This window comes from Dipteris shenzhenensis, chromosome 20 (genome assembly GCF_047967505.1).
Source record: "Dipteris shenzhenensis isolate YYH24624 ecotype China chromosome 20, Dip_SZ_1.0, whole genome shotgun sequence".
NCBI classification, from domain to species: Eukaryota; Viridiplantae; Streptophyta; class Polypodiopsida; order Gleicheniales; family Dipteridaceae; genus Dipteris; species Dipteris shenzhenensis.
Window position 1 is genome coordinate 23,838,740 of NC_141615.1, and position 12,210 is coordinate 23,850,949.

The 12,210-nt window shown below is 44.6% G+C and overlaps 1 protein-coding gene across 1 annotated transcript; it reads right to left on the bottom strand.

Annotated features, from left to right (window-relative positions):
• Positions 1-7,885: 7,885 nt before the first annotated feature.
• LOC147889437 (uncharacterized) lies at positions 7,886-11,956 on the bottom strand. The gene is made up of 3 exons (XM_087391252.1): positions 10,914-11,956; positions 10,684-10,748; positions 7,886-10,543 (listed from the first exon to the last, which is right to left on the bottom strand). Exons 1-3 carry the CDS (start codon positions 11,068-11,070, stop codon positions 7,886-7,888), a joined length of 2,880 nt encoding a protein of 959 aa, XP_087247378.1. The 5' UTR covers positions 11,071-11,956.
• Positions 11,957-12,210: the final 254 nt, after the last annotated feature.

Consider the following 12,210-nt stretch of genomic DNA (forward strand, 5'->3'; position numbering starts at 1 on the left):
TGACGGACAGAAATCCAAACGGAGGAAGAGGTGGTCACCTGAACGCTCTCCAAGTCTTTCTCGATGTAACGGGATTGTTAAAGAACAATGGACGATGGGTGGATGGCTAGGTTATCACTACGAGATGGGCTCAAAGTCACTTACAATGTGAGAATGGGAGTAAGGTGGTGGTCGATGGAGAGGGAGGAGTGTCTTACGTAGGGCTCGGAATAAAGAGGAGGATGGAGGCACAATGTGAAAGATGAAGAATGAGGGGGTGGATTGGGTTTTTATAGGAAATGAGTTTAGGTTTAGGGTTAAACCCTAAACTCTTCCCGAGCCATAACTCTTTATGGATAGCTCAGTTTGCTCTTCTGCAAAAAGGTGAAATGATCGAAATTGCAAGATTTACACACTCTTGTCCACTACCTAGCCTAATTTTTTATCATGTGGCTTCTATTTAAGAAATAAAGAAAATTTCTTAAGGTAGTAATCCAAGGTTGATGCTTGGTGTAGATATGTTTGGCTAGAAATGGAAAAATAATTTTAATCTCCTTGCCCTTGAGTGTTATGTTCGTGAAAGTTCAAAGTAGTTTGTTTTTTTTACACATATTTATATTTGTTTACTCGCTAATTGAGACGCTAGTCTCCTCGGCAATGATGCCAAATGTTGGCTCTTTCCCACTGCTTCTGTAGGAAGAGCAGGGTATGCTTAGTATGCAGGGTTCCGATGCTTTTTGTCACCTACATATACATCGGGTTTGTCGGTTGTAGTATATGTGTAGCTTAGGACCTCGAGTCGTGTTCCGGTGAGAGACATAAGCTTACGTGTGGTAAGCAAACAAAGTGCATGCATGTGTAAAAGGAACGTGTATCATCATGATTGAGGTAATGAAGGCTTTCGCATTCATTGGGGTTTGCAGGGTTTAGGAGGAGTTTAAGGATTAGAAGGAGGTTCCAGGGTTAGAAGGAGGTTCCAGGGTTTAGAAGGAGGTTCCAAGGTTAGAAGGAGTTCCAGGGTTAGAAGGAGGTTCCAGGGTTTAGAAGGAGGTTCTAGGGTTTAGAAGAGTTCCAAGGTTACAAGGAGGATCCAAGGTTTGGAAGGAGTTCCAAGGTTTAGAAGGAGTTCCAAGGTTTAGAAGGAGGTTCCACGGGTAGAAGGAGTTCCAAGGTTTAGAAGGAGGTTCCAGGGTTAGAAGGAGTTCCAAGGCTTAGAAGGAGGTTCCAAGGTTAGTGTAGAGTACATGGTGGAGAACTCGTCTCCCTCGTAGATCATGGAGTTTAAGGGTTGAAGAACAAAGGGTTTAGGGGGAGCATGGGAGTGGGAGAGGAAGAAGGTGTAAGAGCATGGGGAAAAGAAGAGAGAGGAGGAAGGAGGAGGAGGAGGAGGAGGAGGGAGGAGAAGAGAGGAGGAGGAGGAGAAGGGAGGAGGAGGAGGAAGAGGGAGGAGGAGGAAAGAGGAGGAGAGGAAGAGGAGGAGGGAGGAGGAGAGGGAGAGGATGGGTTACAAGGTTGGAGGAGAGGGGAGGAGGAGTTGCAAGGTTAGGACATGCTTTTGGATGTGGAGTGCAAGGAAGCATGGACACTTGAGACAATTGCTTGGAATACCAAAGTAGAACTCAACACAATGCCCCAAAGAGTCTGGGCTTCATTCTAGAATGGGGTATTTATACAAGTTGGAGAGCTTCTCTCTCTGCATGTAGGAATTGTAACACATTCTCTCTCTACATGTAGAAGTCGTAGGTAGAAGTTGTAACACATTCTCTTTCTACATGTAGAACTCGCATATAGAAGTTGTAACACATTCTCTTTCTACATGTAGAACTAGAATATAGAAGTTGTAACACATTCTCTTTCTACATGTAGAACTCGCATATAGAAGTTGTAACACATTCTCTTTCTACATGTAGAACTCACATATCGAAGTTGCATGTAGAAGTCGTATGTAGAACTTGCATATACAAGTCACATGTAGGAGTTGTATGTAGAAGTCGTATGTACAAGTCGCATGTAGGAGTTGCATGTAGAAGTCATATGTACCACTCGCATGTAGAAGCCATATGTAGAACTTGCATGTAGAACATGCAAGTTAGATTTCTAAGAGGGATTATTTCTAGCCTTATGCAAGTAGAAGTGGAGCTTTGCCGCCAATCAGTGTGCTCTATCTCATAGATGAAACCGGCATTTGGGAGTTTTTCCAGCTCGTCATAAACCATGGTGCCATATTTAGGATTTGTGCGATAAGGTCCACATACCTTAGGGTGAGCACCTTCCCTTATAGGTATCGTGTGTACTGCCACTTCTAGTGAAATTCCTTTCATCTCTTGTATGACCATGCTAGGCAGTCGCAGTATTACATTAGGAGTGCTTTGAGTTTGGTTTCATCTTCTTGACAAAGCTGTTTCCCAATGAAAACCAAAATTTCTTCCTCCCCTTCAAGGGCAAGGTTTATTGTGCGTGTTTTTGCTGGTCCCTCATAGATTGGAGTTTCTCCAATGCTATCGCTTTCTTGAACTTCAGATTCTCTGAGTGGTCTTGGCATTTCTATTGGCGCACTGCCACTTGTATAATTCTTGAAGTATTCCGACACTTCTCGGAGATCAGCCTCTGATGGTGTTGAATTAGCTGGACATGTGTCATGTGTACTGGGTGGCATAGTTGCATTTATTAATTTGGTAGGCTCTTCTTGACCTTCTTTTTCTAAAGTCTCTTGATCGAGCTTCATCCGTACATGTGGCTTGTATTTCTGAAACTTCTTATGTTGGGAGCTGTGGGGTAACTTTTCCACTAGTAAGGTGTTTCCAAGTAAGGGTTCATTTGTTGCACATACTCCTTCCAACCCCTTAGAGGACCATTCAAGAGACGGTCGTCCTAATTTTGAGGGAGCTGACTTTGCAAGGTACAATTCGACGATCCTTGATTGGACTCATTTGAATTCATTGAAGTGCTCAGCCTTGGCTTTTCTGTGATTTCCTCCAGCTTTCTTGCAGGATCTTCTACTGTTATTCAACTTTGGAGGTTCAACTTTTGGGAGCTCGACTGCCATTAGGACATGCAGAATGGATATCATTACCAAAGATTTGACAGTTTTAGCATCCTCAGCCTCTGTTTCAAGCTCCCAAGGAAAATTTGAGTCATCATTGTTATGGGTGCCTTCTTCAGGTTCATTATCCCACTTGAGGTCAGCCATAAAGAATGGCATCTCTAGATCGATTGGTTCTTTATGTGGGAGTGGAGGATCTACCTATAGCGCCTTAGCATCTATCTGTGAGAAGATGGGGTCTAATGAATGGCAGTTGTCGATGGTTGCCAAGGTTTGTATCCAGTTATTGACATTGCTTTGTGAGTCACCTACTATGGCATGCTGTTGCAAGGGAGTTGATTTGCTTGAGATTGTTGTTGAAGATGTGTCATCCAACACTCTAGGAACAATTGGTTTAATAGCTCCTATCCCCACATTCACCCTGATGGCGATGTCACGATTCTAGATTGTCAGTCTATCAGTTCCCGAGTCATGGAGGACTAATGCTTCCCGTAACCAAGGACGTCCCAGTAAGATTTGTCAATAGGATTGTTTGGGGAGATCCAAGATTGTGAATTGAAGGGAAAATAGGACTCCTGTGATCTTTGTGGACATGCCATTCTCTATTCCCAAGGGTTTAGCCTATGAATCATTGGTAAGGCGTATGTTGAAATTAGCCTTTTACATTGGTGGGAGAGAAGAGAGAGGAGGAAGGGGGAGGAAAAGGAGGAGTATGAACCTTTCTTTGTAGCTTGGATGATGGTGTAGCTTTCTCGAGCCATGGTATTTGCCTTGACGAGTAGTTGCATTTGTTCAAGATACAACTCCAGTTTTTTTGGTAGATTTGGGTTCTCCAAAATCATTAAGCATGTTCGCTTTGACCTCGTTTTCCACCATGTCTTCTTCATCAACAAGTGGCAACTTGAAAACCTTGGAAATTATACCTGAATTCACCATGATTCCTAGTGCAAGCATGCCACTAGTGCGTTGGAATTTCTCGTATTGCTCTAGGGTGTTGAGGTTTCTTTTCCATACCTACAATGTAGTGTTGCATAGCCCATCAACTTGATGGATTTGAGTCATTCTCCATGCCGCTTGAGATCGAGGTTGATTCGAAAGGTCTTCAACAATGTTGGAACGAAGGCTTTCCCTGTGCTTTGCACAAATGGTTTCTTGGTGACGGCTAGTGGTGCATCGTCCTCCTCTATGTTTCTTCCCATCAAATCGTTGACCATTGGAGTCATTGCTATCTCTACATTCTTTCTTGGACTAGCTTGGGCTGCGATGGTTTTCGAGCTTTTCTTTGCCACATGTTTGCGTCCCATGGTGTTGTCTGCTTTTCCGTCAGTGGGGAGGGGGAGTGTGAGAGTAGGCTTATGAAGGCTCAAACTATGGAAGAGGCATTATCCATGTGTGAAAGGACGTGATGTTTCCTTGTTGTGACTTAGTTTGGCGGCGTGATGAGGAGATTGATGCGAGTGAACTGGTTGATATCTAGCAGTGTGGACGGTATAATGTTTGAGATTCATTCATTGGCTAATAGGGGGCATTGCATGTGTAGTAGAATGATGACACGGCAACTCGAGTTACATTGATCTTGATGCAATTTGGCAAGTTTTGGAGGACGATCGGACGCTTGTAGCTGTAATGATGATCGTTGGCATGGTACAAGGTAGTTGCATGGCAATTTCAAAAAGGACGAAGTCGGTCGGTGAGGTTAGGCAAACAGGTGGTCGGAAGCTAGTCAAACCATGTGTTGGTGTCAAGGAGCTGGTCAAACTAGAATTTGGGTAGACGAAGATGGTTGGATCACTAGTGGTTGTCACTAGAGCTTGGATTGCATAGTCGGGGCCAGGTCAGATAGCTGTCTTTCTGTAGAAACCACGTCGGATAATGGATATATGATCAAAACTATGTTTGATCTTTGTCGAATAAAATAAACGTACCTTGAAGCATCACTTTATTGATTTGAAAAGGACCATCATACCTTAGTTTGAATTTTCCTGGCCATATTCCCAGCTTGGAGTTGTACACATCAATACCAAGGTGTCCTTTTGGAATATTTTAAACTTAATATTCCGATTGATGTAGGCTTGTCTTCTTTTATGAATGGCATCAAAAATAGCACAACTCTATATCGTGTCTTCATCCAACTTGAGAAATTGCTCAATTATGTAATGTAGTGATTCTTCTAGAGACAGTCTGTTTTCGATAGCAATTCTAAGGCTTCCAACGATAAATTCCATTGGAACAATAGCTTTAGTCCCATAAATTAGTTTGAATGGCATCATCCCAGTGGTTACTTTGAATGTGGTTTGGAAAGCCCATAAAACAGAATCAAGCATTTGATCCTAGTTGGTTGGATTATCTAAAATGGTTCTTCTAGAAATCTTTTTCACAATCTTGTTAGAACTCTCTACCTGGCCATTTCTCTGAGAATAGTAAGTCAATGATTTCTAGTGGATGATCATGTGTAGTTTTGTAAGCTTTCGAATTACCTTTTTTATGAAATGTGTGCCCTGATTTGAAACAATCTCGATGGGAACTCCAAATCTTGTAATAATGTTTTTATACAGAAATTTTGCCACACTACTTGCCTTGTTATCTCAGAGAGCAATGGCTTCGACCCACTTTGTGCAATAATCAGTTGCAACCAAGATATACTGGTTCTGTGTATACTTTGCTAGAGATTTGATTGGACCAATAAAAGTCAAGTCCCCATTTTTGAAAGGGTTTGAGTGGCAGGATTGGTTGGTGTGGCATTCTATCAACATCCGTGGGTCTGCCAACCCTTTGAGTAAACATTCCTTAGTGTATTGATGTGCATATTTGAATATTGCTGGTTACCATAGGCCAGCTTGCATAATTTTTCTTCCTATCACTTCTCCTGAGAAGTGACCTCTTGTTGTCCCCTCATGAGCCTCAGCTAGGACAGCCTTTTGTTCATGGGTAGGTACACATCTTTTGACCACATGATCAATGCCTCGTTTATACAAAACACCTGCAATCACTAGGTAGGGTCTACTTTGTAGTACCAGTTTCTTTCACTGATCTCAAGTTAGTGATTATAGTATTAGACCATCAGTTAGGAAGAAGCATGATCTAGGTGGGAACGCTTGTGTGTGTGGAAGGTAAAATTTTAAAAGTTTCCTCCAAACGTGTGTGTAAATAATTTCCAAATGGCAATCTGTTGGTGCTTCCACTCTGACTAAAAAAATGTATGCATCAGGTAGATCATCAAAAATATGAGTATAAGGTTCTCCTTTGGTAAGTTTGCTTAGGTAGTCGTCTACAGCATGCTGCCTCCCAGGTGTATGTATGATTTGGTAGTCAACTTCTTGTAGGATCAACATCCATCTAACAAGTCTACCTACAAGTTGGTCTTTGTTAATCAAATAAATCAATGCCTGGTGGTCCACAAAGAAGATCACTTTGTTGGCTAGTCGATAATGACAAAATTTCTTAAGTGCATATACCATTCCTAATGCTTCCCTCTCTACAACTGCATAATTTTTCTCCTCATTGCACAGTACTCTGTTGGCATAGTATACTACTCTGAACCATTTTTTAACCATTTTTTTCATTAAAATTGCATCTAAAGCCACATCGGATGCATCTACAAAAACATGGAATCATAAGGACCAATCAGGTGGTCGCATAATAGGTGCAATAGCTAGCATTTTCTTCAAAATGTCAAAAGACTTTCTTTTACTTTCTCCCCAAACAAAGGGTACATTATCTTTAGTGAGCTCAATCAATGGTTTGCATATGTGGGCAAGATATTTCAAGAATCGATCGTGTCATTTTATTTGTCCAATAAACCTTGATAATTGCTTGACATTTCTTGGAGGGGAAACTTTAAGAACTACTGATACCTTCCTTGGGCCGATAGCTATACCTTCTTCTGAAATTTTATTTCCCAAGAGTACTTCTCCTTTGACTGCAAAAGCACACTTGGTAGGGTTAAGACTTAGTCAGGACATCCTACAGTCGGAGTTGGTGGAGATGTCTCCGAGATGTTCATACTTTTTCCAAAGACTAAAAAGTCATCCAAGAAAACTCTCATAAATTCTGTTAGATATAGTATGAAGACATCTTGGATCCATTTTTGAAATGTTGGAGGTCCATTCTTGAGACCATAACCCATGACATTAATGGAAAAGACTCTCTTATCTTTGTCTTTTGGTGCCATTCAGATGTTTGAACTGGTTGAGGAAGCTATAGATTTCATGGCCAGCTACTATATCAAGCATGGTGTTGCAAAATGGTAGTGGGGATGGATCTGTAATTGTAGATGCATTGAGCTTTCTAAAGTCAAAACACTCTAAGCTTGCCATTATTTTGGGGAACAATGACAATAGGGGAGAGACATGTCACCTTGTTGAGAGAATAAATGAAACCTACACCCTAATCAAAAAAGCCTACATCTATTTACTGCAGTCCCACGTGGGAGTCGTTCACAGTTGTACTCTGGAGTCTCAGAAATCCATATCACACCTATGCAATGCAAATAAATCAAGTTAAAGAATTACAATTACCAAACCAAAACTCATTAGTTAGAATACTTATGTGTAGGAGAACGGATGAGGTGTAAGAATTGATATATATATTTTCTCCATTTTCCCCATTTTCATGGCTAACTTTATCAAAATCCTCGTGAATCCAGCAATCTCCCTTACACTGTATGAAGAAGGCGATTTAGATGCCTCCCCACACGGATAGGGACTCCCAAACGTTTATGTGGGAATGCGCTCATAGCTAGCCTACTCAACATAGATTAAAACTGATCATAAAATCTGGGGGTGTAGTCAAAATTTTGTGTGATTAATCGTGGAAATGTACATTGTATAGTATGTGAGGAATTACAGGGTTAAATGAAGAGCGTTAAGGTCCTGTGAGAATGAGCTCGCAAATGAGCTCCTCAATTAGAAGGCGAAAAATGGTGCGCTCCAACTCCGACCCAATTTCTGCATGTTCAGTGTGGAAGGCAGTCCACCGGTTGCGTGATCTACAAAGCTGGACGTCAGCTAAAAGCGCGGGCGACAGCTGGCGGTCGGAGGTACGTTCATCCACGAGGCGCACCGGCTGCCGCCGGTCACTAGCCAACTCCGCGACGTCCGCCGCTTGGCCCGCAAACAGGCGCCGGCTCGGCCACTTCGCCACCACCTTTTCAGCCCCCAAGGTCTCCCTCCGTGCATCCTCGCCGTTCGTTACTACTGGGCTCCCCCCATCGACGGCTCTAGCATCATCCTCCGTTCCGGCGCTGCTGCTGCCCTCGTCGAACGCCCATTCCAGAACGGAAACCGGGCTCGGCTCCCCACATTCCGCCGCTATAAAGGAATTCCGTAACTTTTCGTCGTCTTCTTCCGTCTCTGCCGCCGCTGCACCGCCTCCTCCGTCGCCTTGCTCCGTCGCCGCCTCCGCCGTTGCCCGCTCTGGCGCCCATAACGTTCTCGACTTTGATGTTGTCTCGCCACTCGTTAAAGCGGCAATCAGGTCTTGCAGAATGGCTGCCGTAGTTTTCCCGCCTACCGGACAGATCAGAGTCGAGAGCTGATGCTTCGACGGAAAATTGTGCTGAGCTTGCTTTGCTGGGCCTGTCGTACTAATGGCTGCGGTAGTTACAGATTGTCCGAGTAGAGTAGTAGTTTTTCCAGCTCCCGGACGGATCAGAGGAAAGAGATCATGGTCCGACGGACAATTCTGCTGAGCGTGCGTTGCCACGGGCTTCCCGACTGCCGTACTTATTGCTGCCGTAGTTCCGACCATAACGGGAGCTGGACGATCCGCTGAATCAGGGCTCTCCCTCAGCTCGTAGACGACGGAATTTACTGTAGAATTAGAGCTCTTGAGCTCCGGATGATCGTCTTCGACATCGCACCACCTGGCCGTAGTATCCGATTTGCCGCTTACGCTGCTTGATCGATTAACAAGACGAATTGCCGTCGACGATACACTTTCACTTGCCTCGCTCCTCCCCGCAGATATCTTCTGCCTGCATTCTTCCGAGCTTGCTTCGACGGTATTCTTTGCCGCTATCCTCTTCATCAGAGTGCTCATCACTGAATTGTCCTCTTCCTTTCCAAGCTTCGCTTCTTGATTCTTCTCATTCGGTGATGATTTGCAATCCCTGACGGAATGCCCTGCTTGATTGCTTGACCCAACGCCGCTCCTTGTTGCCACCTTCCTTGCGGGTAGTGGCTTGTAAGACGATTGAAATTGTGCAGCTTCGCTATTTGTGGTTAATGAAGACCATGATGATGAGCTTGGTGACAGAGGTCGGCTTGATGCACCTCTCGGACGACCCGTCACGAAGCTCTGCTCTGCTTGCTGCCTTGTTGGAGAGCCTTTCAATTGAGCTACCACAAACTCGCGCTCACAACCTGAGGCCCCCTTCGTTTCCCTGCTTGTACCAGAGATTTTCCTCATTGCAGCTTCTCGCTGCCTAGCTTCAGCTGTACTGCTCGCGGGTCTTGCGCTCTGTACACGATTACATTTATCGTTTTGAACCTTCATCTCTTTTCGCCCCGATTGTCTGATGGTCTCAGAATCCCTTGCCATCCTTTGGCGCATTTCGCTCTTCTGTCTGTTGCGTTTGCATTTCTCACACCCGTGGACGGGAGACGACGGAGCTTCACCAAGCCTGCCTGCATTCCCTAAGTGTGCAGGAAACCCATCTCTCTGACGATATTGTTCTGTATCAGGTCCGTCCCAGCTTTTACTCAGAGAATGTCCCTCCAATGACTTTATAACAGCAGTGGAGGACAAAGATTTGGAGCTTTTGGGAGACCATTGTGTCGCTCCAGCTGCTCCTCGTTTCTCGTTACTTGCGATAAACCCCTTATACGCATGCTGTGTAGCTTGCGACTTCAGAGTGAAATTGCTAATTTTATTGGAATCAAGAATCTTTGCAGCGGCTTCGAAAATGCGGGATGTACTAGTTATAGCTTTCGATGAGGAGGAAACCTTGTTCTGACCTTTGGAAGGAGACAAAATTGTACGCAACGGCGTCACGGCTTGCAAGGGCGACCTGACTGAATGTCTGCTGATCCAATTGGGTTTCTGTCCATCCAAGATGTCCTGCCAAGCTTGGACATCCTGATGGGCCGCCTGGCGCTGATCCAGTGAGATCTTCTGCGACCCTTTTCTCGCTTGCAACCATACTTCCTGCATTTCTCCATCCTGATTGAACCTTTGTCTCCGAGCTTCTTTTCTCGACTTCGGGCGCAAACGTCCCTCCAGCGGTTGATCCTCCACGAAATTGCACGTATTGAGGCCCAAGGAGTTCTGGACAGGTCGCAATTCCATTTCAGTCCTCTTTAAAGGAGCTTTCCGTTCAAGTTGGCTAGCTTCACGACACACGGGCATGGACTCCAAACCCATGAGTCTGGCCACGACTCCAGGAACTCGCTTGGTCGTATTTCCATCATCAATTGAACCGTCTAAGCTGGACATCACAGCTTCAACGCTGTCTTCCTTGAGCTCGGTCTTTGACCCTTCATTATGGTCGGCGAGAATGCTACTTCTGTTTTCGTCCGCTATCTGCAAGAATGGCAAATTACAACAGAAAACATAAAATTGATCATCCTTGCTTGGAATACCAGCGGGCGCAAAGTTCAACGTGCCTTGCCTGGAATTTCAATTGAGCAAACAAGCAAAAAATAAGAATTGTTATAACTTACAAGAAGCAGCTTCGCCATGGGGACTTTTCCATCTGTGACCTTCCTGGAATTCTGCCTTGGTCTCTCTGTAGAAGCAGCGGCAGCAACAATGAGATTAGATGGGAACTTTAGTACTAAGAAACGAAGCAAAATGGGCGAATTGTTAGAAAATGGACTCTCGGCTATCAATCGTATGTAAATGCTGAGCGTCAGCTCTAGACAAAATAGCACGACATAGTTGCAGAGACTACCTCCTGGCAGTAACTTGTGCGGGAGAAATCGTTTTCCCGAGAGCCTGCGATTCCAATCGAAGAGCTGGAAGAACACTCCGACGCATCCTCCGAGCTTTGGGTGTTGCTTATCGCCCACTGTGAGGCTGGAGAGCATCATTCCTGGGCTATCGTTCATCTGGGATCTGTCACGTTTGGTATATTATGACCAACACGAACAAAATGCGTTTTACTGCACAGCGTTGAAACCGTCAGGGTTCACGGAATGATAATAAGCCCCGCTTGATGACCATCCTCTTCTCATTGCTGTCGTCTGATGCCGGGGTAACAACACGAATCGCAATTGTTTCCCAGGAGATCCTTGGCCAGACGAGAATTTAATGACTGAAGATGCTAAATTTAGTTCCAAATGTAATTTCCAGTTCTTTCTACTGATCAATGCGCACTATCAATGATGTAAACTAGTGCCTCAAATTTCCAGTGCCATTGCACATGAAGGCACAATATATGGAGGAATGCCGGCTATCAACTTGAAGATTTAAAAAATGCCTCCGAGGTAAATTTTATAGCAGAATGCAGACGACTTGCACATGAACCGCACGTTTACAGCAATTGATGGATGCCTGGTGGACAGATGCGTCAAAATTTATACGCTTCCGATGCGAGTTTCGTTGCAATCGTGCAAAACCAGTGATGGTTCGGGTTCCGAGCAGGCGTGTTCTAAGACATAAGATGCCCTCATAAGATGTCCTGAACACTCGTGCATATGGACGAACTTAATATGTTACACAATGAAAGCAGAAAGTCCGCAGACGATTGGGTTGTATGAACGGAAAGGGAAGACAGAGAAGAGAAATTAGAGGCAGACAGATGAAGTATACACAAAAATATAACTGAGAAGTCCAGCATACACAGAATAAAGAAGAGGCAAGGAAGGCCAAGGGAAATTTGTAATCCAATTTCAGCTCACCATGAAGGGGCATGAAAGGATAGACAGAGGTGCGAGGACGTGCGGATGATAGGGGAGAGGATGGGGGCGGTGGAGCAGCTGTTGTACATAGCGTGGGATTGGAAGCTCGTCTGACCCAACAGAGGAGGCATGTCGCTAGTGGTTGTCACGAAGGAGGTGAGGGAGATGAAGCCCGTGAGATGCCCGCGCACTTGGGGGTTTAATGATGCACAACTGTAGTCTTTGAAAGGGAATCATGAGCTCAATCCATGAAAGGTGTCTCAGTAGGCAGTATAACAAGTACAAGGAGGGGGGGAGCAAGCTACAAGGGGACAAGTTATGCACGGTTTGAAACTCAGGCACGCACTA

What these genes read in the sequence shown, in the direction of transcription:
- LOC147889437 (XM_087391252.1), bottom strand. Translation starts at nt 11,070, where the DNA reads ATGAACGATAGCCCAGGAATGATGCTCTCCAGCCTCACAGTGGGCGAT. An exon ending in GCACAAGTTACTGCCAGGAG is followed by an intron (nt 10,749 to 10,913) that starts GTAGTCTCTGCA and finishes CTGCTTCTACAG; the next exon opens with AGAGACCAAGGCAGAATTCC. An exon ending in CCATGGCGAAGCTGCTTCTT is followed by an intron (nt 10,544 to 10,683) that starts GTAAGTTATAAC and finishes CCATTCTTGCAG; the next exon opens with ATAGCGGACGAAAACAGAAG.